Raw genomic sequence first — 26,622 nt, 5'->3', positions numbered from 1 at the left:
CATAGAAATTGTAACGAGCGACAATCACTAAACCTATGGAAATAGATTTAGAACTTGTTTCAATATTGTTGCTTATTTTTCACGCATTGTTGCGGTATGTTAACGTTACGATGTTTTTAGTTAGACAATGTATTACGCACATACAGTACAGTAAATCGCACCTAATTATACGATTTATGACGTATTCAATTATTGAGTGGTAAGAATATAGCGCAACGAAAGACATTACGCTATAGGCCTATATATGTTGTGCTGTTCCTGACCCACAACTGTGGTTAACTTGAAATTATTTTATTGGCAACCAACATGTGACAAAGCACAGGCATAACTTGACGGGAGAAACGTCTCATGAGAGTGTCTGTATGCCACCTTGTCTAAAAGACGACGACTCGAAATGAGCATGTTGAAATGGAGAAAAAACTCTATTTTCGGCAATTAAATGTTGTGTCCAGCCGCTACCTAGCGGATACGGTGAGGAACGCTACAAGAGCACACTATTTGTAAAGCACAACCAAAAATGAGTTTGGAGACCGCGATTCCCGTTGGATCATCTAGCGATGTACCGTTATGAACTTTTGCTTTCATGTTTTTTTTCATTGGCTATCAATTTTGTTTTTATAAACATTTGTTACCTCTGGTAGTGATCTGAGACACAATGCACAGTGCTAAACTGCGTTGTTTTTTAAACAACTTTAAAAACAAGCTTGGCAACCGGGGCTCGAGCGGTGAGGAATCGTCGTTTTGTTTAAGTGATTCTGATTGATATCGCTTGTTTAAGATATCTGCTGCGGCTGCTGCCTCGTAAGAACGATTGTGGCCGGCAGGACGCCAGCTAGGCTTAATATGGCGTCGTGTTAACGAATGAGCAGAATAAAGCTCATAACAAGATTAATGTAACGGTTTTATTCTTGTTACCTTTCGCACTTAGATACAGTTAGGCCTATTTACACAGCTGTTTATTTAAAAGCCGTGCGTTAAACACTGTGCTTGAACTCTGTAATGAAGACTAAAATGATCGTTGACCTGTATCACTCGCCTGTGAAGGTTGTGACGCATAAAGACACACTGTAAACAGTGTTATTGGTGACGTTATGTACGATTGTACGTACGTAAAATCGTATATCCGTGTTGACATTATTGATATAAAAAATATGCAGGAACCTAAGCTAATGAATTTGAATCTAAGAACTTGTGCATGTATTATGTAAATTGTTATGTTACCATCCATTTTGTACATATAATGTAATCAACCCTATTTATGAGAAACAAATTAAAGTTTTTTACATTAAAGAAGCCTTTTCCTCGATTGCTGATGGATCAAAGTAAGAAAAAATTACCAATGTTATGATCGTCAGCGCAGAGTTTTGTTCCTATTTTGTTTTGTTATATTATCTTTATAATTATCTTACTGAGCATTTATGTATGGTTATTAAAGTGAAAATGTATTAAAGAGATCAGTTGCGGATTTTTGAAATCCTTGTTTACAATCATTTGATAGGACTTTTAATGTAGAATTTTGCCGCTCCCACTCTTTTTTGCAGTTAAAAAATTTTCACTTCAATTCGTTTTCAAAAATCAAATGCATTCGTATGTTGCAAGTTTGCATTGTAAAACATGTGTCTAATTTAGGCCTAATAACTGCTTATGATTATTTGCTGTAAATGTTAGAAAATTTTATGAAATCCAATGTTGAAGAGTTTTGTTTTAGTCACAACTGCCCTACAACAATAGATTAATAGACAAGTAAAATATTAAGAACTTTCTAGAATTGTAGATGCCAACGTTCAACAATTTAGTATTCTTCACTTTTAAAGCATATATCAGTTAAGTTATAAAAATCATGGCAACGTGAAGCATAACGATGACAACTCGGCTCATCTGTGTTAGTCTCTTTATCATCTCATCAGTCTCTTTGACAAATGTTATCAGCCTAAAAAACAAAGCGTTTATATCAAACTGCCATCACATGGTTCTGACGTACTTAGTGTTGCACATTACAAATTGTTTATTTTTGCCATTAACTTTGCGGAGAGAAAATTGTGCGTGAAATTACTCTCAAAGCAATAAATTTTCTATTCACTACAGAAATTATAGTTGTACTCCAAATGCTTAAAAATTTGTTATGTAACCATTTGCATACATTTTGTGGGGTTGCAGTGTTGTTTTTTGCAAAAAAAGCGACGAGAAGATAACTCTTAAAAAGAGTGCGCTCATAGTTCCGTTCCCAATTTATGAAAAGAGAGTCGCTTTCTAGATTACTTATAAAAAAGAAGAGCCCACTCGTGCTCAGCTCTGATAATAATTATAAAATATCTAGAAGTTGCTTAAAATTTTCCTTTCCTGTAGAACGTCCTGAAAAAACCATGCCCATTATGTAGGTATACAACTTCTAACTTCAAAAATAACTTTAAAAATTATTCGCTATTAAGTCTTAGCTAGGTATTTTGTACAATGTTTGTGAAAAAATAAAGTTTATTTAAAAAGTAATGTGATAGTTTGTTGGAATGAGGATAACTTAAAAATATATCATAAACAGAAACTCCAGTTATAAATTGACTTTTTAAATACCCACATTTTGTAATAATCTCCGTTAGTTTAAAGCAGCAAGGAAAAAAATACAATGCCTTACACTGTTTGCTACTATGTTACAAATTGGCACAAATAATTGGAAGGGAAGAAGGTTTATTTTTATAATGTCACATTTTGAGTTTGAAATCATTCGATCACTGGTGTGTCATGTTGTATGAAAGCAGTCACCATGTGTTTTTGTATTAAACTTAAAAATCCGCTAGATAAATAGCAAGCAAATTTCCATTATTTTAATTTCATTGTGTTTCGATTGGAAATGATATGTTGTTTTCTAAACATTATAGGATATTTGTTTTATAGTAAAATTGGACTTGGCCCTGTGTATGTAAGTTATTAATAGAATGTAATTGATCTGTTGTAAGATAATCTACATGGCTTCAAAAAGACTCTCCGATTCCAGGAAGGGAAATAATGTGAATCCTCAGCCTCCACAATGGAACGATTTTCTTGTTTGCTCTCTATGCAAAAAAGATTTCAATCGTCGAGATCGTTGTCCCATAAGCCTAGGTTGTGGCCACACTGTGTGTAAAGCCTGCCTTAAGAAAATGAAACAAGCATGTTGTCAATTTGATCAAATTCCTATTACTTGCAATGTGAATGACTTGCCTATTAATTCAGCATTATTGCAGTTACTTCCAGGAGAATCTCAGCCAAACTTATCATCATCTGTTTGTCGTCATACTCCTAATACTTCCAATGCTGCAAGAGATTCTGTGAATATTTCGCAGTATGTAAAAAATTATGAAAAAGCGAAGTCTTGCATTGAACATTTGGCACTCTATCTGGAACCTTCAAAAAATGGTGAACTGAGCAGACCAATGCAGCGAAAGTTGGTGACATTGGTAAACTGTCAACTTTTTGAAGATGAAGGACGAAAACGTGCAATAAGAGCGGGTAGAGCATTAGGTGAACGTACAGCAACCGAACTTATTCTTTTGCACCAAAATCCCGCTACTTTGTCAGCAAGTTTATGGGCGGCTGTAAGAGCAAGAGGTTGCCAGTTTCTTGGCCCTGCAATGCAAGAAGAAGCCTTAAAACTTATCCACCTTGCACTTGAAGATGGCTCTGAACTGTCACGCAAGGTATTGGTGCAAATTGTTGTTAAAAATTTAAAAACCCAGTTTACACAAGCATCAAAAACAAGCATTGGTCACGTTGTCCAGCTTTTGTATCGTGCATCGTGTTTTCGAGTCACAAAAAGGGATAATGATTCCTCTTTAATGAGACTGAAAGATGATTTTTTAATTTACGAAGACCTTCGAAAGGAGCATGATATGCAAGTTGTTCAAATAGCAAGAGAAGCTGGCCTTCGAATTGCTCCTGACCAATGGAGTGCACTTCTATATGGTGACCAATCTCACAGGTCACATATGCAGTCAATAATTGATCGGCTACAGAGTGGAGCATCATTTGCGCAATGCATAAGTGATTTAAGTTTGGCCTTACAACGGTCTGGTGATCCTGGAGATGTTAAAAGTCTTATATCACATTTTAATCTGCTCTCAGAATTGGATGCAGAAGATTCAATTTCAAGTTGGGATGCAATGGAGAAATGTGCATGTTCTGCAAAAGAAGTTGTTGACAAGTTGGTTGACTTTTCTAAGAACCACAACAGTCTTCTGTGGCAGTGCCAGGAATCCACTCAGCAAACAAGCAAGTACAAGACCTCAATGTGTAGAGACAGCAAGAACAAGAGTGTATGCCCAAGAGGGCAATCATGTACTTTTGCCCATTCAGAAGGCGAATTGCAGTTTTATAGAAATAGACGAAAAAAAGGTGGAGCATTGATGTTTTTCAATGAAGACTTTTCTGAAGAAAACTCTACGCCAAAGGAAAGCGCACACATTGAAAACAATGACCAGCTTTTAAGGCAAGACCATCAAATTGCGGGTCAAATTTCAAGACAAGACGTAACTTCATTGCCTCCTAATGTCACAATTCCATGCGGTCATACTTGCCAGTGTGGACGCAATATCCCAAACAATACAAATCAAGCATATGACATGCAAAATCCAGCATATTTTCAAGGAAATCCTTTACTTATGAATAGCAACTTACATAACCCCAATATTATGAGCAATCATCCTCCCCTTCCTTCTCAGGATGTCATTCATCCAATGCCAGTTGCTGTGCATCCTCCAAGGATTTCTCCTCAGTCTGCTGTTGTTCCTGCTCAAAATCCTCATACTGTTCCCCATGCCCAGCACTCACAGGTTCAGTATATTGGGTCTTCGGTGGTTTACGGAACAAAGCCTCCTTTAAATTATGATCTTTCTCACCCACTTGTTGCCAACAATTCTGCTTCGTCTTACCATCATAAATTGGATGTTAATCATGTTCCAATACCGAAACCAGTCGTCCAAACATCAGCAATACAACAGCAAGGTCACTATGTAATGCCATCTGGTGGGTATTGTCATATTCCCTCTAATCAGGTTTTGAAATCTGTGCCTGATCCTGGTGCGACACCCAATCCTTTGTCACCAGCAGTTCATACAGGGCAGTCGTATGGTGTAAATTGGCAAAGTGGTCAACAAGTTTCACCACCCAATGTCCATCACCAAGTTGAGGTTTTGCCACACGTACCAGTAATGGTTCAGCCCCAACCAATTGCACCAACAAATATACAAGCACCAGCAGCTGCGCCAGTGCAAAACCTGCAAATAAGTCCAACAATGCAAGTACAAAATATACCACCACCTTCAGTACCAGTACATAACATTCAGCCAGGCCCGACTGTGCCAGCACAGAACATACAACCGAATCAATCATTGCCAGTACAAAATCTTGCACCAGGTCAGGTCTTGGCATATCAGCCACCAGGTATCATGCCAACTGCCCCCGCTAACCAGTCACCCAATATGCCATTAGTCCAGTACTTCACACAGACTGCAACATCCAATACAGAAGCGTTGAACAATACTGTCAAAGCTTTTACTCAGTATAATTTGACTGTAACTAATAATTCTCCAAAAATGATTGAGCTGGCTAAATTAAACATGAGGAAAAATGAAGTGATAAACAAGCTGGTACAAAAACGAATAACTGCCCCCAAGCTTGATGCCTGTCAACAGCAGCAGTATGGCACTTATCAGGGTCTGCTGGATAAAACTACTGAGTTATCTATTCCTGCAGCTGATGGTGAAATATCATCACCTCCAGAAACAACCCAGGTCATGGTGTCTGCCACACAGCATATGACAGACTCCTCTGCTAAAACCACCATTGCAGCAAATGAACCATCGAAACCCACTACCCGTGCCGTTAAAAGTCCAGTACACATCATTACACAGGGACTAAAACTAATGCCCAATGGTCAGTACCAGTTATGGACTGGGAGTACTTGTCTCCCATCAATTAGCGGCCTGTCATTTCATGATATTCCTTTTGAAAAGTCTGATCAGCAGAGCCCATCTATCATTGATGTGACTTCGGATTTGGACACAAGTACATCTCATGTGTCTGCAACTCACGATAACTCACAACGGGTTTCTTACACTACACCATCCCGTAACCCTCTTGAAAGGAAACATGGGCATAAATCAGCTCGCAATGATGATGACATTGTCTCTATTCAAGATCAACGAATTGTTAGTAAGTATGGACCGATTGCACGTGGCGTGCGGTCAAAAACAACGTCAGCCATTCCAGAGCAAGTTACAGCTAATGCTAACAGTAACACCCAACCATTTGCATCAGACGTCAATCGTAACGTGACCAATTTTGTCCCTGATGACGGTAATTCTAAGAAGCACAACAATTTGTTTATTTCTGCTGAAGTTGAGCCCAGTTCTGTAGAAAAAGTAAATGTACAACCTGCTTGGGCCCTGCCAGATCTAGTAATGACAAATCCTAGTAATCCGATACCGGTATCAGTGAGTGGACATCCAGATTCAGAAAGAATTTTGATGGAAGCAATTGCAAACCAAGTTAAAGATGATGATGAAAATGAAGATTTGCTCCTTGCAATTGAGCTGCAGCAAATAGAGGTGGGAATCCGGCAGATACAGAGAGGTACAAACACTAAGCTCGGCCAATTTGTTGACAGCGACTAGAACGACCGTTTACGAAGCAGCAAAAACAATTTATAATTGTTTCGTCTTGAACATTTTGTTTGTTTTTTGTATAATATGAACTGTTACTTTGCTAAGCAAGCCTTTCTTTAAATGTTGTTTTTGGATTTAGTCAGCGTTATTCAAATCATAATGCTAACCATATTCATATATACAGTACATACCGTTATTCATAATATATAATATTTTATGAATTTGTTCTCATGATTTCTCATGGTAGTAAATTCCTTATATATATTTTATAACTGCACATTTTGCAGTGACCTGAGATGTATGTTTTAGGTTTCTCAAGCTCTATGTTAGTATATTTGCATGCCCACGTCTAAATAATATAATTAGTACCTTGCTTGCATGATATCACAGGTTACATTTTTAACATGTCTGGTTGTCATTGTGACATCTTTCTGTAATCATGTCTATGTCAGCGTGTTCGTTTGTCTTGCTTCATCACTGTCAGCATTGAATACATATTTTAACTGTTTCCATTATTTGAAAATATTGTAGTTTGCAATTTTGCAGCATCTGCATGAAAACTTTTAAAATGATATTTGACTGTGACATTGGTAATTCAGTTGATACCTATCAATTATACATACGTGTAGCAGAAAAGCTTGACATAAATTTGCTCTTTATGTGAAACATATCTTGTTACTTGGCGTTGTTGGTTATACAATAACTTAGTTGATTTACATAACATGAGTAATTTTATGGTTGTTTTTTTTTTTGCTAAGACTGCTGTTTGTGTTTAATACTGTTTTTTTACCTTTTTTCTTTTTTGTGACTGGTCTATCTATGTATCATACTTTAAAATTTGTTTATTTCAACTACATACTCTTTCCTATGAAAAGTGTTGGCTTGTGTATATATATAACAAGTTGTTCTGGTGCTTATCTTTCTTGATATGCATGTGAAATACTTAGCTTGGTATCCAGTACTTAATGCAATGTAACACATTCAATTTAGGTTTAGTAAGCTTTAAAAGTATTATAAATACTGATTCTGAGCATGTAGCTTCAATGTGAAGTTGAGTTTATGTATATGTTAGATTTGTTTTCGATAGTATCGTTGTCATTTTCGTGTACCAGTGCCAGTCAATATGAATCTTTGGTTCAAGGACTGTGTCTGAAACTCGAAACAATAGTGTTACTTTTGTAATTATTAATGACTATGTATTACAAACAAAACTTGCCATTTAATTTAGTTTAATTGTTGGAACTCCAATGTTTTCAATACGATGATTCATTACAACATTTTGGTGATTGTACACTTTGCTGTCAGCTCATAAAATGCTTAAAGTTGTTAAAGTTGTGTGCTTGTTTAAATGTTGTATATCATACACATATCAGTAGCAGCAAGCATCAGTAGCAAATTGAAAGTAGAAATCCCAAAATAAGAACGTTTGTGTTGTATTTGCTCAGCGTAATACTGCCTTTGACAATGTTGATTTCGTGATATAATGCACCAGAATACAATATCTGAAGCAATTCTAGATTTCTTATTAAGTGGATATATATTTGTATATGCCTAGCATATATAACTAGCCTAGCATTCATATATGATAAATATGTTATTTTTCCTGGAGGCTAAACACATTAAAAAAATTCAGTGCACTAGACCAGAGTTGACGTGGAATAATTTGGATTACTTGATGTATTATAATAATTCTATTCGATTATGAGGTATTTTACTTCTTGTTCTACATCTTGAACTTTACCTTCCAATGTAAGCTTGTTAACGCAAAGCTTGTCAACGTGTTAGATTATATTTTGAGTCATACGAATTTGCTAAACCTTGTAGAAAATATCTGGAAAAATAAGGCTTGGCAATATTTTAAAACCGTTGACTAATTAGACATAAAAACACATTTGTATTTTCAACATTACGTGTTGGATACTTTGTTACGTCATGATAAATGATTTTTCACTAATTTGGACAACTATTCATGCACTTGGTTACATACAGAACACAGTTTGGCTTGACAGGACTTTTAAGTTGAAGATAGTTGTGTACAAAAATTTTACAAGCATTTTGCTGAGTCTTCTGAAATTTGCTTGATAGTAGTACAAATACAAATACAAATAACAAGCTTACACTGTACTTTTGTAAGACAACTTTTATTTGTACAGTATTGATTTTATGCTTAAATATCTCGTGATGTTTTTATATCGAGTTTGTCTTACATTGTTGTGATTTTGCCATTGCTTTATGTACAATGTATATTAATGCTTATGGTGTCGATGTAGATTCATCTTTTCTATCAATTATCTCAACATGACATTTTCTTAGCAGGTGACAATGCCATACATATTTAGATAGATGTAGTACAAATTAGAATTATTGACAGGCGTTTCTAGTGCAATAACATGGACAAAATCTACAAATGAACTTAAAATCTTGAAAAAACCTAAAAGTCTGCCTTGGGAGTCCAGTACAAAATGTCAACCATAAACACACCAGATACAGGTACCTCATCTACACCAAGTCCAAATCGTCGTCATTTGCAAAGGTCAGAGGTCAGCTGGACTGATGACCTTCCACAGTGTCAACTTTCAGATGTTGGAGTTGCCACTAATGTTGTTTACCTAGCGGATGGAAGTGAAACTGAAGCTTACCCTTATGAAGATAGAGCTTTTAACTTTGCGTAAGTACAGTATTCGTTTATTAATGACTGGCCCTTTCTAAGTGAAAGAATTGGCTAACAACTGTATTGCTGCATTGTCTTTGTCAGACTTTAACAACTTTGCATTTGATTTGCAGGACTGATTATGATTGTTACTTGTATGGTGTTTTTGATGGCCATGATGGCAGCAGAGCGGCACATTTTGCATCTGAACGACTTCCAGCTGAACTTTTACTTGGCCAACTCACTTATCACGTAAATGAAACATCAGTGAAAAACATTCTGCAGCAAGCTTTCAGTGTGGTAGAACGGGGATTTTTTGAGTCTATTGACAACGAACTAGCCAGAAAAACACATCTACAATCACAGGTATATATCTTCAAAAGTTTTAGCGATGATTTTCTTCAGAAAGTTCTTGGTTTTCAATGAATTTCTGTTTTGCAGCTTCCCGACCGTCTTCCTCCTGGCTTAGCAGAAAAACGATTCCCAGGTGTTGTTCAGCAGATCAAAGACCTAAATGATGCAATCAAAGGTGGAACAACAGCAGTGGTAGCACTTGTCGTCAACAACCAACTTTATGTTGCAAATGTTGGAGACAGTCGGGCTTTACTTTGTCAGAGAGATCAGCATGGAAGACTCGATGTAAGTTACATACGTCTTTGTTTTTTACACTTGGCTTGGTATTATTCACTCTTAGAGAAAGCTATGTTGCGGTCTAATGCGTTGTGTGGTTGGTGGTTAATTCTGTTTTGTTAGAAACTCGTGGCAACGATTTGAAATGTATTTTTATCATTTGATACAATGTTACTGTACGGTCAAGTCTTAATAGTAAGTAACAAAAATGCAGATGCACATATATAACAAAACAGTTCAATAAGTAGTAGTGTAATAGTTTGCTGTTTTCTCTACACAAGAACATACCAAGAAAAATTCAAAAGTCACGAAATCATCACTGATTGGTGACCACAGTGTATATTAGAGCAAGCACTCTTTTTTGAATTTTCACAGTTCTGAGCTCACACGCCTCACAGTACGTCATCCGCACTTAAAATGTTCAACAAAAATTGTACTTTCATTAAGTTTACTCCAATACCAAAGTGCTGTCCATCTTGGCTCCAAACTCCACTAGTTAAGTATCGAATGTCTAACGTTGGTACACTGTATCGCTTGCAAAATTGGTTGATTGCTTTCGTGAACTCATGCACTTTATTGTCATCTCCATGCATTGCTACATAAGCAGACGGCTTGTAAATTCCTGCCATTTGTGTGTGAACCCATATTATCTGTTGTGAAGGATAAGAGAAACATTAATGTAGCATTCCATAGCAAAATTAACTAACTGATTTGTTATAGTATTTCTCTCTGTAGTGTTAATTTGTCAAAAGTTGCCTGAATGATCTGGTCCAGGGTAGTCCAAGATTGCCAGGATGGAGGGCCGCATTAAGGTTTGGGGAAAATATCGCGGGCCGCAAATAGGGGAAACGCTAGTCTAATGTAAGCAAAGAAGTGAATCAACCTATGTTTTCCCGCACTACTAATAACACACTTCTTGATATTTGCTACCTGTTTCCGACTGTGTTTGCAACAAAGAGCAAAAATTATCACATGTAGCCTATATGTCACCACACAATACTGTGACCTTGGCTTAGTCGTTAAAAGACATTGTTACCCAATGATTATCACATCACATTGACATGCGCTTCAATGATGTGCGACTTCTCAGGTGCATGTAAATGAAACGTATAGTTGTATTTTAACAACAGCTGATTATGATTAGGAAATATGGTGTAAGCTACCGACGTTTTTGTAGGCCGCACAAAATCAGTCCACGGGTGCATGCAGCCATGTGCCAGAGTTTGGACCACCCTGATCTAGTTAAATAAATAAAAAATTAATTCTGACGTCAACTTACCTTTGGCCATTTATGCCCTTGTAATACATCGAAAACTGGTTTAAGAAATGTTCTTATAACTGGCTGAGGATCCATCTGGTTGTGGATCCCTATTCCCACGAGAAGGTAGGCCCCTGCTTCATCCAAGACCTCAATTGCATCGCTTAAAAATTCCTTCCCATACTGTGCAGCATACCATCCTCTTAGGTATATTTTGGTATCTATATGTCCAGCACATATACCTGGTGATGGCATGGCTTCACTCTTCGATACTGCTGAGGCAGCGCAGTCTTTGTCATGAATCTGCCAATTTTTGAAAGAAACTTTGTAAGATGTGCATTATGCAACGAAACCTAAATACTGATATTTTTTAACAACTAAAGCAATGTTGTTAAAATAATTGTTTTTAGGAACACTTTCGACTAAGATTCAATGCTTTTGGTTTAGTTTTGCATGATAGATAAAGTCAAGATGTACAGTTAGTTAGTTTTTTCTGTCTTAAACTGTGTCATTTTTAAAGTTACCTGTGCGTGATTAACACATTTTTTCTTCAAACTTGCTTCTGAGTTAGCTGGCCTTGTCCCATTGTAAAAATTGTTAGATAGCAATTGTATCATTGCTAAGTAAAAGTTTCTCATGAAAGAATTCCCAACAAATCCGATGGATTTAATCTTGTTTTTGCTCAGGACAGTGCAAGCCTCGTCATAGTGATAAGTGATCATTTTACATCTGTAAATTACGCCACGTTTATACAATTATCATAAATACATTGTCATCACTTTTTTCTATAACCTTTTGTCCGTTGGAATCCAATCGGCTATTTCAGCATGCGTGTATTTTGCAAGGTCCACACTTGTGGATGAATGCATGCATGCCTCTTTGGTCATACATTTCCCACTTTTGCTATCACTACAGCAAGGTTTGTTATCGTACGGTTTGCACCACGCACTCGCATCCACTAAGATATTAAAAGGAAGCCAGATTCCGGGAGACACTTTAAACCCACATTTCAGATCTTCCCTGTAAGGAAACTGTGTGAATCCTGTGAAAAGAGAATATAATTTAGTTTCAGTGCACTTGCCAATATCATACTGGAAACTGTTTATTCAAAGGAACTGTAACCATTGTTTGTTTGTAACCATTCTCACAGAACTTGGCACTTATTTCGCACTTATTTAATAGTTTTCAAATAACTCAAGATTTCACCTTCATGGTAGCCCCTGAAGTATGCGTGAAGATGGTCAAGCGTCTTTCTGTAATTTGTTACCCCCGAGTAATTGTTTTCTATCCATTTTCCAACAGTCATGTTGTGTAAGGTATTAGCACATTGTGGTACCAGATCTTTATCAGAATAACATAAGACTTCAGACGTTTCTAATAAATGGGAGGCAAATTCTGAATAAATTTTGATAAGTAAATCTAACATTTACTCACCTTTGTTTTTGTTTTGCATATAAGCAATTTTAACATTGCTGTTAATATCTTGATATTTTAACCAATTTTCTTCTGGTTTTATATTTTTGAAATGCTCAATATATTTCAGTATAACTATATTGACAAATAGAATCAAGGATATCACCACGAGGGTTACAAGCATAAAAGATAGATGATATTTTCGTTTCATTGTCTTAAAAAACAAAATAGAAGTTAAATTTTAGTCTGCGATGCACATTGACTGCACTAATAAAACCAATAAAAAAAATAACCAGGGGAGATACAATAATATTGTCCTCGATTATAAAAACTATACAACTTAATCTGTAAATAGAGTGAAAGGTCTATTATGTCTATCTCCAGTTGAATTCGGGGTCTTTGAAGTACGGTATGTTGCTTGTTATGCCAACAGCATATACTGTTCTATGTTCACATGATGTTATATGATTACTTTTTTCTGCTTGCAACGATACTGTTTGCACAGTATATTAATAATAACACACACTTCATAATTATTTATGATTATTGTAATATATTTATATAGATATAAATGTATTTGTAAATGTATATCTATGTATTTGCAGATTCAGCAAATATCAGCTAACCATGACATAAATAATGAACAAGAACTAAGCCGGCTTTCGAGGATCGGGCTCAACATCGAGAAGATTCTGGAAAGAGGCAAACTGGGTTCGATATTTGTGGAAAAATATTCAATTTTGTTTTGCGTTGCGATCCAGATAATCAGTGTAATCATTTTTAATTGTAATATTTTTTTTCTGATGTAAATATCTGAATTATTTTGCTAGTCTTGGGCTTGCTAGTAACTATTTTGATAATTGACTTTTTCCCAGGTATGAACGAGTGTACACGTTGTATCGGTGACTACACAGTGAAAGGCGGTTACAAGGAGAATCTAGTACTGCGCAATGCAACCTGCGAGCCTGTTATATCTGCACCAGACATTTATGGCGGGATTCCTTTATCTGAAATTGAAGGTAAAACGCCACTATCTATACTGAATCCGGAAATTTTTCCAAATATACTGTGCTATTGCATTATTTGCTGTTGAATACTACCATTTAATAATTTGGCGACTTATTTTTTATGTTGTCAGTAGTTTTAGGTATGACTTAGAAAATACCAATTTTGACGGCATTAATGGTTCCTATTATCTGGGCGTGTAATTGTATACTTGACCCCTAAAAGGTAGTACACAGCTTCAATTAAAAAGAAAATTTTGTTTGGATCCATATCAAATTTTGAAGCTAACTACCACGAGATCATCCATGCCAAATTGTAAGATAGTAGGAATACTGTAGAACAATATTTGAACAATTATGTCACCTATTTTCCTCCCTATTTGTCTTATTCCTTGCGTTAGTTTCCAACTTCAAGCTGTTGGTTATTTGCACTGCGCCTATTTCGTCGGTCATGACAATCTTACATCAAATCAATGCTAGATAGTACATGCCAGCTCAACTGCCATCAAGCACAAGTTAAACTCGGTCTTTGTAATAGTTTCTCTAAAAAGTTATTAATAAAAATGCATGGAACGTATTTGCCTTGAGCTTCGCTGCGTGTTCAAAAGCCTATAATTCAGATTCGTTTAAGAGCAGCGCATTAATACTTTTAAACTCTACTTAATACTATGTGATTCCTATTGCCGTAGAAATAACCTCTCCTATAGTTAAGAGTAACTTTTACCTGGAAAACACTGTCTAGTTATAGTAGATTAAACGGCAATTTTAACCATCTCCAAACTTAATGTATAAAGCATTGTTTGCAGCTGAAACGACCGTTTGAAAGCAAACACGTCCGAGAAACGTAATCATTCAATGGAATATTGAACATTGACCGTCCATTTGCGCTTTCCAAAAGACTCCCATGTGCCAACACACCGTTCAGAAAAGCAGCCTCTTTGTTTACTTTTTTCTCTGTAAACTTACACCTGAATAGGGTTTTTGCTTTACTGTATATTTTTTTTTCACTTCTAAAACGGTAAATATTCACGCTGTTTCTGCTATTCTCATGTCTCACAATACTCATCTTTGAATCCAGGTCAGCATACTTTTTGTACAATCATTTTGTATTATTTTTGTATTTAGGTGGATTTTTAGTTTTAATGTCCGACGATGTCTATAAATCACTTGAACAGGCTACAGGCACAACGAATGCAAACGGAGACATCGCTAGCATGGTATCTCACGAGCTCTTATGTCGAAACCGAATTGAAGGTACTGTATTGGTTAACCACTGTGATCAGTTTGATCACACGCTTGAGCTTACGCGTGCACTTGATGTGAAATTTGACCTGTAGAATTGCACAGGTTAACCTATTTGAACCGGGATGCTTTTGTGCGTTAAATTATAGTGTGCTCTTTGCTAGGCTTCAAAGCTTAAATAATCCCTTACTTAGCCCCCAAAGCATTGTACCCATATTTTGAAGTACCCCTTTGGCATTGTTGTTTAAACACCACTCTTTTTTACAAGTAACTCCCTTGTGTTCTTATTTTCTGTAGGCGTTGCTCAGAACGTGATAGAGAAAATAGCTTACCTACACCGACGGGGTTACGGGAAATCCCACACGTGTACGCGGGGTGACATCACGCTGGTAGTGAGAAATATTAGTCACCCATTGGGGACAGATGCTTTACCTGACATCAGCCCCATTGTACCAGGTAATAACTTTGCCCAATTTTGGCAAGGTCTTTTCGACTTTGAGTGTCGTGTTCTGTGTTTCAGATAACTGCTTTGAAAGTCGATCTAACACATGTTATAAATTCGATTAAAACTTTACTTCTTTTTGAAAACCTGAAAATAATTGTCAGTACTGTGGAAGGTTTTTCTTTTTGTTTCAGACTTTGGAAGACGTCCGGCTTCGGTTCCTTACAACGACTCAGAATTTTCCGCCGCCGGGGATTTTTCAAGTGCCTTACCTGGAAAAACCCCTGTTCCGTTATCCCTTAAAATGCCGGGTCAAATATTAGATTCAGGTTCCGCTCCCCACGCGGACTTTGAAGTTAGGGGGCGGTTGAGTAGTCCGTCGGAAGGAACTCCAACCAACCTTACCGACCCCAGCTACGATCCTCAGTCAAACCACCAGGAGAACGACGGCCTTCAGATCGCCATAGACGAATTGTATTTCCAATCCGACCCGCACGAGACAATAGAATTGGACGCTGACAATAAAGTAGCGCCCTACGTTAGCTTTGCTAATTTTGACGAAGAAGCCTGGTTTAAGATGCAAGCCGCTAAGAGCGGAACGAACAGTATAATCTGAAGACGAGTAATGACGAGGATATAGATACCATGACCCTGACCAACTATCCACAGACCTTATGCATACGCAAACATAATAGAATCCTGGTGCTTGATATGCGCGTGCAATGCACATAAACCAATATGGATTACCCGCCCGCGTGATGCGTCGTCTTGTAACAAGAGTTCGTCGTTTATTGCCAAAACATTTTCCATTTTATGTGCAGGGCAAGTAGTAAAGTATGTACACTGTACTTACGTACACAATATTGTTAAGTGCACGAAAAATTGCCATGTTCTGTGCAACTACGTAACATTCTCCTTAAACATGTATGGTTATGTTTGTTGTAAGTGGTATGCAATAGTGTTCATAGCGCGCTCTGTAAATTTCTCATTGATCTACTGCATGTGCGTTTTAAAAGTCGGTTGACAATTTTAATGAGAACTTTACGGCCTTGACGTTGCGTAGAGGAAGACATCAAAAAAGGATCTTGGGCCATTTTGTCTAAATTGAATCGGACACTTGCAAACATTGTTGTGCTATGTCGGTCAACATTCTGTAGATAGTAGTTAAGTTGTAGTTGGGCTGGACACACAAGATGTTTAGTAAAGCTAAGCGAACGAGCTTGATGATGATACGGGATTGAATTAATGACTTTTAAAACTTTGGTCCAACGCTCTTCCAACTCACCTATCGAGGAAAATCTTGGCCAGTACGGGGATCGAACCCGCGACATTCGCGTTATTAGCACGACGCTCTAACCGGCCTTACAACATACTAGAAAGTCTGTAAATCGTATCGTAGCCATTGGACGAGACCAACAGACCAGAAAAAGTACTTGTTTTATGGCTGAATACAATTAGGTGTGATGTCGAAATGCTTTTAAAAAAGGTGCACATTATTTATCTGGTTTAGATTTCACAAAATCATTTATTTTAAAGGATAGAAAAATGCGCGTTTCAAATGTGATAGGTATTTTTACCGCACCAAAAACGAGGTACAGTAGCCTAGTTCTATTGACAAGCCGAATTTGATCTGTTTTAATTTAAACATTTATGATAAGTTAGGCTAGAACTGGATGAAATGACCTTGCGGACACAACCCGACATAGCCTACAACTTTTTGGTAAAATAACAGCATTGAACCACTGAAGAAAAATTAGAGTCCGGTTAATTCATTTACTTTTCGTCTCAAAGAGTTAAAAACCATTTTTGGTTGAGAAATACGTAACAAGTTTAGCCCTGGTTTCGTTCTCAAGATTCTCAAAGTTATTATTTTCAAGGTTACGGGTCGACACAACCTGATGATGTATGTTATTTCACTCTTTTTAGCTATGTATATCTCCAAAAATCCAGGAAAACGCTATAAAACTAAAATACTAACACATAATTTAACTGTGCCGATTGTAATCTAGTGAAGGAAAGTGATTGCATAACGTTTTTAATAGTATAAATATAAATGTATTAAAATACATAATTTTATACTCAACACAATCCTAAAAAACTTCTTTACTTGGGGAAATACCCCGTTGTTAACGAACGGTAAACAAAAATTGAATACTTAGCCTAAGCCAGAGGAAGACGACTTTTCAGAGTTTGGGTTCTTTTGGACGGAGACGCTAAGTGTTGAAGATTTTAATCGTAAACATGGAACAACGTGAAATGCAAGATCAGGCAAAGTACATATGGGACCGATTAGATGATTTATCCGCGACTGACCCCACAGCTTACAAAAAATTTATTGACAAACAAATGAAGGAAAGGGAAATGTTCATGTCAGCTCCTGAGCCAAAGATATGCTTTATTAGTAAACCCGAGGTGCCGTATAGAGCTATGTAATTATATGCATATGGATATATTTGAGCCGTTGTATTATGATGTACTTGGATCCTCAACTGGAAAGTATGGCAGTTTCCAACGAGAAATTGTGCATGCAAAAAAGCTAATTTTGGCGTGATTGAAGCCTTAAACTCTTTGTTTATTTACTATAAATCGGCGTGAAGATAAACTAGTTCTGCGTGCATATTGGTGATTCTCGTGCGTGCAGGTGCCACACTTTCCACTACTGCTTGTACCTTGCTAATCATACAAAACAGCAATTTTGCTAATTTAGATATATAGTTACATGAACTATATTTTGGCTCACTATTCATTTAAATAAATAAAACCGAAGTAAGATTGGTAAGAGTAACATTTAAGCATAGCCTCACTGGAGTACATTATTATATTAGACAGAGGGAACCAACTTTGACATTTTCGTCAATGTTTGTGGATGGAAGAGAATACCATATCCCTCTGATGATACAGAGCCGCTAAAATTTATGGCTGGGTTTAAAAGAAATTACAAGGGGTCAAAAAGTAATATGAATATAGATTTATGATAATTTCATCTAAATGTATAGTTTGCTTGCAATTCAGTCTTGGAGTCTTATTTTATGAACTTGTGCAATGCACATGTATTCTGTTTCTTGTAATCATATAACCCAGTTTTCTCTGCATTAATGTCGAAACATGCTAAAATTTATTATTAAAATGTTGACTGCCAAGGCCTGTTTTGTCCATCTTGTCTCAGGTGATAAGCAATATTCCCCTTATATGTGTGTTCTAAATGTTCAATACATTTCTCCTTAAAATTATGTTTGTTTCGGTTCTTGTTCCAGACGTTGCACACAACTTTAAATTAATGTGTGCGAAAACGCATAGTTTTAACTTAATAGGCAGGGTGTTAAGCATGAGATAACTTATGGTTGGCAGTGTGGGCCAAAATTTCAACCACCTGATTTCACGTTGTTGGCAGTCAACATGTTAGCCATTCATGAACATTTTGATACTGACTATATTATCTTTTTTATAAGTTTTATTGAATGATGATTGCATTAACAATCATTTTATTATTAAATCTAGATTGCAAACAGCATATGACAATTCCTGTTGCAGCCAATGACAAAGTTTTGGATGAACTGCTAAAATCATCAATAGATAAACATGAACTGGTTTTATTAATTATTGAATTTATTCACTTTCACCTAAAGGTTACTCTTTGGATACTTATTTAGTAGTCATGTTTTGGCAAAAGTTTGAACAAAATATAAATCGCTTGCAATTTTTATGGTAAAAATTACGGTTATACAGTCGACTCCGCTTAATTCGGACACTTTGGTTCCGCTCACTTTTGGCCGAATTAAGCGGAGAAACGGCTTTGTCCGAATTAAGCGGAAAATCAATTGTTTGTTTCATGGTCATGCGTAAAGGCAAAAAACACATTTAAAATACTGTAGTGTTGCGTAATAAATGAATTGCAGCTGGGCTATACTGCAGTAATTGGCACTGATGGCTTAAAACGTCTTCGTTTACTTTAGTGAGCAATTTCACTTTTTCTGCTAAACTTTGCTGTACCATTCTGTTCTACAAGATAGACGCAATTGTACCGAAGTAAAAGCGACTATGAAATTGGCACGGCCTTATATGAGTTCATTGTCGATTGTTACTTTATGGATCGTCATTGTTTCACCATAATCACTCATAATGCAATTGCATCTTGTGTTAAAACGAACTAAGTACTGTTTATTGTGTCGTAACCTAACGATAGGAATTGCCAACCCGTGTCCGAATTAAGCGGAGAATTGTCCGAATTAACAGGAGTTTTTTACGTTCAATTTTTACTTTTGTTCCGTTCCGGAGCATTTTGGCCGAATAAAGCGGTTGTCCGGGTTATCCGGTGTCCGAATTAAGCGGATTCGACTGTATAATGTTTTAAACTAACTGCTTTATCAACCGTTTGTTAAGTGTTCACCATGCATCACCACACAGCTGACCAGCTTCATTTATTAATAAACACGGCTAATGATGTTTCATGCCAACTTGAATAAAATTAAGAATTAAATATCTTTCAATACATTTTAAACAGATCAAACTCAGCAAAAATTACAGACCATGCAAAGAGTTGTTCAAAGGAGATCTGCCAGCTAACCCTCGAGCATTGTTTATCAAAAATCCTCAGTCAGAATTTTCTGACGAAGACATACGAAATTTAGTGGAAACAGGAAAAACACCAGAAGACATTTTATCCTCTCCTGAAACCTTACTAGAAAAATTATCTACTAAAGACACTGCTCCAAGTAACCAAAAAGAAAATGACTTTGTTAAAAATTTTATGGACAATAAGGGAGAAACAAATCATAAAAAGCTTATCGAAGAAGTTGGTGAGTCAAAACATTCATAATTTTTGTGAACAAATGAAAGTTTTTATCAATAGTATAGAGAAAATTCACCAAGTACGTCAAACTTGCAGCCCTTTTTGAGTTTACTTGTGGCGTGTTTGTAATTTCACTGTTTTATCAAAAGTTACATTCAAAACTATTTTGAAAGTCACTGGCCACAACTTAGTTTCATAGTAAACGCAAGATACTACATTATTCCATAAGATGTATGCAAGAAACTTCATAAAGTAAAGCATATGCAGTTGCAAATAATAATTAAATAAATGATTAGCAAACACAGCCCTTGAGTGCTAAGAGGAACTCCCTGATTCAAGTGTATCGTGAAGCATTTCTGTAAAAAGCTTGGTTTCATCAGAGTTATCCAGTAAAATATCAGTGATGTTTGTAAAGTCTTACATTTTTCAAGAACATTTCAGCTTTAGCTGAGTCATACAGTATGTGTTCAATAAATGCAGTTACCTTACTTTCAAATATGAACCAAAATGACGTGGCCTTTATTACATCATGTCTTGACAATGTGTCCTGCAACTATTGGGTAGTTGACATGCCTATTATCAGCATTAGTGGTATTGGTGACCCAAATGCATTTTGAAAAGGAAGTCAAATCTATAAATCTTTACTGCATTATAGAAGTGTGACTTACACATTAAAAAGAAATACAGTATTGTAAACTTTTTGTTTTGTAGAAAGAACCATGGAAACCCCTGATTACTCACTTGTTGAACTAGAAGAAAATGATGATCTCTGTCATAGATTTGTTTTAAAAATTAAATTGCCCTTAATACAAAAGACATCCGACTGTAACCTCACAATATCTAAGGTGAGTATGTGAAAGTGTATATTTTCATTAAGGGTCCAAATAGCATTTACTTTAACAAAAAAAACATTCATTCATTCACAGAATGAAATTGATCTCAAAGTCCCTGAAAAGTATCTCCTAAAACTTCCGTTACCAAAAGATATAGATGACTACTCTTCTAAAGCCCAGTTCAGCAAGAAATCCTCGTGTCTCACGTTAACTATGCCAATACTATGAGCAATGCGTTTATGTCACTAACAGTGGTTTACTTGTTGTGGTAATATATTGGGATAAATACTTCCACAGTAGTATAGCATTATTACTTGATTCAGATCACTTTGTTAGTCAACAAGAAAAAATTTCTGTTCAACACTCAATGGAATACAAAAAATTTTGCTGTAAATTCTGTTAAAATTGCATGTTGTCAGCTGCATTTCGTCTTCTGAATAACAAAATATGTGGCTCTGTAATAACATGTAGAAAGATTGAGCTTAAAAACTACTCCTTTCTCTGAAATTTGCTCTATCTCACAATTGAGTGATGAATTTAGGACGAAAAATTTAATCTTACCTGGATTGTGTATCATGTAATGTTCCCAGCCAACTGACTGCTGGACGCCTAGGTTTCTCCATTCACTTTCAGTCATGAGGTGATTGTGTGGAATCATTTTTACTAAACAGTTTGGCAGGAAAACATGTCTAAAATGTTACAACTATGCTTTACTGCATGTTCTCAGCCTATTCAACTGACAATCCAACCCTCAAATACAAATAAAGCTTGTAGCTAAGTAATTAACAAGGTGCAGGCTACCTCATTTTCTATATGAAAACATCAGTTGATCAAACATCTATATGATCTGTAGCCTACTTGGCACTGAAACTGACGAGATTACCTGTAATCATACTCCTCATCACTGTATTTCATGGAGTAAATAATTTGACTTTGGACTTTTTGCATTTGAGTCTGAATCAGCCGCAAAGACTCTTCTTTTTCTGTTTCTTCCTTTTTCCTAATTTCGCAATCCTTGCGATTCATGTCCACACACAAAACTTTAAAAACGGCTGGTAATTTGTATCTGAGTTTAACAAAATACGAGGTGACCGAAAATGCACGTGTCGGTGACACTAATCTGTACGTGCAAGTCATTTACTACCATTTTCCTTCAGGAAAGCTTTGTTTAAGTCGTCTCTTTCAAGTTTCAACTACCAATTGTTTGAAACCTTTGTTTTTCCAATTATAGATAGAAAATATGGTTAGGTCGTAAAAATATTAGCATATAAGATAATAATACAAACGCTAATTGCAGAGAATTTGACCTTTGACAATGTAGGTTACTGTATGTGCATTATGCGGCAGTCTACAACAGGGGTGGGCAAACTACGGCCCGCTGGCACTTGCAGAAACTCCTACTCATCACTTATTGTTTTAATTAAACAGGTTACATGACAAAATATTATTCCCTTTACGAGTGTGTTTTTCTCTTCACTTTCAGTGCGTAAACACACACACGTCTGTCGCGCATGTATTGCAACATGCTCTCAGCAACTAGCCGTACACTTCTCACGCTGCCACGCATTGTTTGATTCAATTGTTTGATCATAAAATACAAATACGGTAGCGGCTACCGTAGGCCTACCAGTACTTCTACTTTCCTCCAAATAGCTTTTCATTGTTATTTGAGACGCACAGTTTAATGTTTTCTACTTCGACAGGATTTTTGTTAAAAAATAAAAGATTTATATTTTTACTCTGTTAAAATAATGAGTGCTGTTAAGAAGCGAAAGATTGAAGACGAAAGTCGTGTTTTCAATAAGGAATGGACTGTTAAATACTATTTTATCGAAATTCGCGTTAAAAAACTTTGCTGCTAAGTTTTTGACACTGTTTGGATCCACATACATATGCGAACAAGCATTTTCTTGTTTAAACATAAACAAGTCGAAGAACAGGTCTTTGCTGACAGACACCAACTTGCGTGATGTTATGAGGATATCTACCAGCAAACTTGCTCCCAATTTGCAGAAGATTGTGAAAAACTGTGAACAGTTGCACAAGTCTCATTAACTTTTGTGATGATGATTGCATAGCTTTAAACGTAACTGAGTGTTAAATACAAAAATTGTGTTTAATATGAATATGCGTTTATTTACACACTGGGTAAATTTTCCTACTTTGTAATGAGAGTGTGCGGCCCCCCGGCTGCAAAATTTTTTCAAATGTGGCCCTCAGTACAAAAAGTTTGCCCACCCCTGGTCTACAACATTCACGGATTTCCCGCCAATTACACCTATCACGGTGCATCATAAAAGCCAAGGAAATGAAATGCAATCCTATTATATTAAGGGACTAGCTGGGCTACGCTATTTGCTGTAAAACGACGCAGATTGTTTAGATAAAAATAAGAATACATAGGCGTTCGATAGTAACATGAAGTCTCAATATAAATATATATTTAGGGTATGGGGCTGTAATCGTATGCTACTAATGATAGATACTGGCATATCGTAGTAACAAATGTAACACATTATTATGTAACACTGAGTGACAAGTAACGTTTCGCAATTGGAAGGGAACAATAAATTAAACCACATAAAACTGATAAAAGTACAGTAGGCTAAGTCTGTAAGGATATGAATCATATCATACTTAGAAAAACAGACGGTAGTTGTAGGTTGCAAGAAACGCAAAAAATGTTGTCTAAATAAAAGTGCATGAAGTAATTCAAACTACAAATAATCGCGCGATGGTTACTTCGTGAAACTTGATAAATGAAACAATTAGAAAAGTAACGACCTTCATTGGTCTCTGCTCAATTAGTAGCGGGTAGACTACTCTGCAGACATTTTTATAGTTCCTGGATTGCCATAGATTCCGCTTGTTGTTTAGGCCTAAAAGATGTACGTTCTTCAATACTGAAAAAAATAATAACAATGACTAAAATGTTAACATCTAACGTAATGAGCAAAATGCGCAGGCTACCACATCATATAGAGAAAACAGGAAGGAAAAGATTTTTACTTAAAGAGCTCTTCTTCTGAGGCACACAGAGGCGTTCTTTTGTAGCAATTGTACAATATCCAAATAAGGGTGGCCAACATTGCAGCGACTACTGCTGTATAGAGCAATGTAGGAAAAATTCTATCGAAGAGTTCAAACTCTATAAATTACATAAATATAGCCAGGTTATAGCGAATAAAATAAATTGAATATTTACCAAAGCCAATAGAGAACCTCACGAAGTATTTTGCTTACCAACTGCATTGTTCATTTTTCATAAATCTTTGAATTGATTGTTTGAACAGGTTATTATTTCAACAGTTTTAATTTTCTGTTTTAAAAATTTAAACACCGAGAACTCAGCGATTAAACGAATTTAAGTGACTCTATTCGATCTTTGCATTAACTCTACATCCCATTTGTTCAAAAAAACAAACGTCCCCTACGGGGTGTATTTTATCTCTTACCGAGTAGGTTTGCAGCACGCTGCAAGAATTTGCGCAATTAGCCAAAGGCAGAAACGTTAGTCAAATTTTATTTCTGTGGTTAAAGATAGGCGGTTAGGTTAGGAGAATGGCGATGCTTTTGAACAATTTACCTTGTGACAACGGTAAATTAACAATATGGGCCAGCATGATCATGTGGGGATCACGTAAACTGAAAATCTATTAAATAAAATTTTAGACTCCTCGAGAAGGCTGAGTGTCCTTTCCAGCAAGCACACCAAAAAGAGAAAGCCAAGAAACTTCTATTTGAAACGTTTTGTAGGCCTAAGCTGAACAAAAATATATCGCAGAAAAATCGTTCTCACTTCAGCAAGTGCTGAACAAAGTGAGCCAAATAAGGTAGCTAGAATAAACGAAAACGTAAAGTAGGCCTAAAGTGTTCCAAAAAAATAAAAAATCCTTTTATATTAATGCGAGATAGGCTACTTTGTGTAGCATTGACCGCCACAAACAGAATATTATCAGGGCGATGTTTCAAGACTGTGAAATTTCAAACCAGCGCTTAATTTTTGTTTCAAAATAAAACAAAATGAAACGATACATATGGAGAAAAATTCTAAATTAGTTTTCTAGGAAGAAACAGAACGAACTACAAATCGAGAGCAACTCTAACTCTAGACAAATGGTAACTCTTATCGTGATTGGCCTATTGCAGTGGTTCTCAAACTGTGCGTCGTTTTAATTTTCCAAGGGCTTCACACAATAATTCTGTTTCGTAGCTAACCTTATATCAGCTCATAACAATATATAACTTCGACGCACAATATTTTACTATCTCTTTGCGCATCATGAATTCGACTTCTCCCAAGATTCGATAAACTATGCGAAAGCAAGCAAGCCCAAACATTACATTAAGTGACATTCTTTTTTATTCATATTTCATTTTTATTTTTTTTTATTTTTTGGACATTCATAGTTCTTTTTTTGTAGTATCAATAAATACAACTTTGATAAATAAGCGTCTTTATTAGATTCTTACCGCTGGTGCGTCGCAAGTCCAGCAAACTTTTCCAAAGGTGTCGCAACGAAAAAAGTTTGAGAATCACTGGCCTATTGTAACAACAGAACCCTACAAATAACTCTTTCTGTAATCCATTAATTCCTCAGTTATTAGACCACATTTGAAAAAATTGATTTCTAACTGAATACAGAAAGTATTTTAGATTTTCCCCCGAGATTTGTTTATTTTCTGTTTGAATTATACAATCAACAAGGAGTTTAAGGACTATGAGTGATTTTTGAAGGGAGGAAGCTCTCCTCGCCACCTTTGACGCCTCCACAATTTATGCCATATGATGCCATTCTAAAAAAATTAACAACATTGTTACTATAGAGCCTTTTACCCATCATCCATAAGGTAAAGGAAAAAGTGCCTTCTTCCGAACGTTGGAGAAAAAACTTTACTTTGCAAACATAGCATGACGTAGCGCGCTGTCGTCATTGTACGAAAAATAAACGATACGATACGAAACTGCGGTATGTACGTTGAAAGATAATTCCCATTTTAAATCTATTCGATATTACTATTTAATATTGGTTATACAATGTAACGTACAAATTTTTCAAATGTAGCATGAAATTGCAGGTATAATTCGTGTTTGCAAAAATTTGGGTTTGGTGGCCGTGCTGACGCTAACGACTTTTTTAAATTCTTTTATTGGTCTGTAATGCGCGATTTTACCCTCGAGGCCTTTTCACATGTGCCCCTTCAATTTGTGGCAATTGTTGTCAATAAATACTAATATGTTTGCAACCACCTGCGTCAGCACAATTTTTTTGTACCACACATTGAAGACGAAAAATAAAATGAATGAATAAATTAAATGAATATATCATGGCGGCAACGCCATTCTTTATATACCTGCAGTGCGTTGTTGTCAAACGTGTCCCAGTATAAGACCAAGTATGTCTAAAATTTACAGTATAAGATTTCTATAACATTTAAGCAGTAACCCGACATCATAGATAATAATTAATACCTGTATACTGTATAGACATATTTATATAATATCTATGCCCGACCCTCCTAACGAAAGTGTTTGGCGGGAATTATGTTAATACTTTGGTGATTGTCAATTTGTTGGATTTAAGGCGTAAGCTCGCCTGTGACTTCCAGATTGGAAAGTTTGTTGTTTTTGGGTGAAAAATCCCCGCGCAACAAGATAAAGAATTGAAGCAATAGCCATTATAGCGCTGGGAATTAAGCCGACTTTCCTTGGCCGATAACTGCAA

At 36.2% G+C, this 26,622-nt stretch overlaps 5 protein-coding genes and 1 long non-coding RNA gene across 8 annotated transcripts; 3 read left to right on the top strand and 3 right to left on the bottom strand.

The window, feature by feature from the left end:
* Positions 1-518: 518 nt before the first annotated feature.
* On the top strand, positions 519-8,951 carry LOC143447551 (uncharacterized). Its single transcript, XM_076947748.1, has one exon. The coding sequence runs from the start codon at positions 2,961-2,963 to the stop codon at positions 6,642-6,644; it is 3,684 nt and encodes a 1,227-aa protein (XP_076803863.1). The 5' UTR covers positions 519-2,960; the 3' UTR covers positions 6,645-8,951.
* Positions 8,950-16,398, top strand: LOC143447552 (TGF-beta-activated kinase 1 and MAP3K7-binding protein 1-like). Its single transcript, XM_076947749.1, has 8 exons — positions 8,950-9,303; positions 9,420-9,651; positions 9,727-9,924; positions 13,192-13,297; positions 13,462-13,605; positions 14,716-14,844; positions 15,130-15,288; positions 15,469-16,398. The coding sequence occupies exons 1-8, from the start codon at positions 9,098-9,100 to the stop codon at positions 15,888-15,890; spliced, it is 1,596 nt and encodes a 531-aa protein (XP_076803864.1). The 5' UTR covers positions 8,950-9,097; the 3' UTR covers positions 15,891-16,398.
* LOC143447553 (uncharacterized) lies at positions 9,955-12,984 on the bottom strand. 3 transcript variants are annotated; one of them, XM_076947750.1, is made up of 6 exons: positions 12,608-12,979; positions 12,380-12,547; positions 11,966-12,215; positions 11,698-11,902; positions 11,195-11,476; positions 9,955-10,565 (listed from the first exon to the last, which is right to left on the bottom strand). In XM_076947750.1, the coding sequence occupies exons 1-6, from the start codon at positions 12,795-12,797 to the stop codon at positions 10,308-10,310; spliced, it is 1,353 nt and encodes a 450-aa protein (XP_076803865.1). In that variant the 5' UTR covers positions 12,798-12,979; the 3' UTR covers positions 9,955-10,307. The 3 variants fall into 3 exon arrangements, with proteins under 3 accessions (XP_076803865.1, XP_076803866.1, XP_076803868.1); XM_076947751.1 differs by having other exon boundaries at positions 9,956-10,565; positions 12,380-12,514; positions 12,608-12,975; XM_076947753.1 differs by lacking the exon at positions 9,955-10,565 and adding an exon at positions 10,579-10,771 and having other exon boundaries at positions 12,608-12,984.
* Positions 16,399-17,424: 1,026 nt separating the features above from the next.
* LOC143446681 (PIH1 domain-containing protein 2-like) lies at positions 17,425-21,124 on the top strand. The gene is made up of 6 exons (XM_076946433.1): positions 17,425-17,686; positions 18,100-18,226; positions 18,773-18,900; positions 19,776-20,070; positions 20,775-20,908; positions 20,990-21,124. The coding sequence occupies exons 1-6, from the start codon at positions 17,516-17,518 to the stop codon at positions 21,122-21,124; spliced, it is 990 nt and encodes a 329-aa protein (XP_076802548.1). The 5' UTR covers positions 17,425-17,515.
* LOC143446682 (cyclin-dependent kinases regulatory subunit 2-like) lies at positions 19,674-22,033 on the bottom strand. Its single transcript, XM_076946435.1, has 3 exons — positions 21,780-22,033; positions 21,458-21,585; positions 19,674-21,351 (listed from the first exon to the last, which is right to left on the bottom strand). Exons 1-3 carry the CDS (start codon positions 22,031-22,033, stop codon positions 21,296-21,298), a joined length of 438 nt encoding a protein of 145 aa, XP_076802550.1. The 3' UTR covers positions 19,674-21,295.
* Positions 22,034-23,230: 1,197 nt separating this feature from the next.
* On the bottom strand, positions 23,231-24,275 carry LOC143446683 (uncharacterized). Its single transcript, XR_013113968.1, has 3 exons — positions 24,140-24,275; positions 23,906-24,044; positions 23,231-23,799 (listed from the first exon to the last, which is right to left on the bottom strand). It is a non-coding gene; the product is annotated as an uncharacterized LOC143446683 (long non-coding RNA).
* Between the last annotated feature and the right edge of the window lie 2,347 nt (positions 24,276-26,622).

The sequence above is a fragment of the Clavelina lepadiformis genome, chromosome 2 (assembly GCF_947623445.1).
Source record: "Clavelina lepadiformis chromosome 2, kaClaLepa1.1, whole genome shotgun sequence".
Lineage (NCBI taxonomy): Eukaryota > Metazoa > Chordata > Ascidiacea > Aplousobranchia > Clavelinidae > Clavelina > Clavelina lepadiformis.
Note: the sequence above shows the minus strand (reverse complement) of the source record. Positions and strands in the feature narration are given on the sequence as shown.

Excerpts from the sequence above, each read along its gene's own strand:
- LOC143447551 (XM_076947748.1), top strand. The coding sequence starts at position 2,961 with ATGGCTTCAAAAAGACTCTCCGATTCCAGGAAGGGAAATAATGTGAAT.
- LOC143447552 (XM_076947749.1), top strand. The coding sequence starts at position 9,098 with ATGTCAACCATAAACACACCAGATACAGGTACCTCATCTACACCAAGT. Across the intron at positions 9,652-9,726 it reads AAACACATCTACAATCACAG|CTTCCCGACCGTCTTCCTCC; the intron begins GTATATATCTTC and ends TCTGTTTTGCAG. Across the intron at positions 13,298-13,461 it reads TCTGGAAAGAGGCAAACTGG|GTATGAACGAGTGTACACGT; the intron begins GTTCGATATTTG and ends ACTTTTTCCCAG.
- LOC143447553 (XM_076947750.1), bottom strand. The coding sequence starts at position 12,797 with ATGAAACGAAAATATCATCTATCTTTTATGCTTGTAACCCTCGTGGTG. Across the intron at positions 12,548-12,607 it reads TATGCAAAACAAAAACAAAG|AAACGTCTGAAGTCTTATGT; the intron begins GTGAGTAAATGT and ends CCCATTTATTAG. Across the intron at positions 12,216-12,379 it reads CTTCAGGGGCTACCATGAAG|GATTCACACAGTTTCCTTAC; the intron begins GTGAAATCTTGA and ends CTCTTTTCACAG.
- LOC143446681 (XM_076946433.1), top strand. The coding sequence starts at position 17,516 with ATGGAACAACGTGAAATGCAAGATCAGGCAAAGTACATATGGGACCGA. Across the intron at positions 17,687-18,099 it reads GCTTTATTAGTAAACCCGAG|ACAGAGGGAACCAACTTTGA; the intron begins GTGCCGTATAGA and ends TTATTATATTAG. Across the intron at positions 18,901-19,775 it reads TTATTCACTTTCACCTAAAG|ATCAAACTCAGCAAAAATTA; the intron begins GTTACTCTTTGG and ends CATTTTAAACAG.
- LOC143446682 (XM_076946435.1), bottom strand. The coding sequence starts at position 22,033 with ATGACTTGCACGTACAGATTAGTGTCACCGACACGTGCATTTTCGGTC. Across the intron at positions 21,586-21,779 it reads GATGAGGAGTATGATTACAG|ACATGTTTTCCTGCCAAACT; the intron begins GTAATCTCGTCA and ends GTAACATTTTAG. Across the intron at positions 21,352-21,457 it reads TTACATGATACACAATCCAG|AGCCACATATTTTGTTATTC; the intron begins GTAAGATTAAAT and ends ATGTTATTACAG.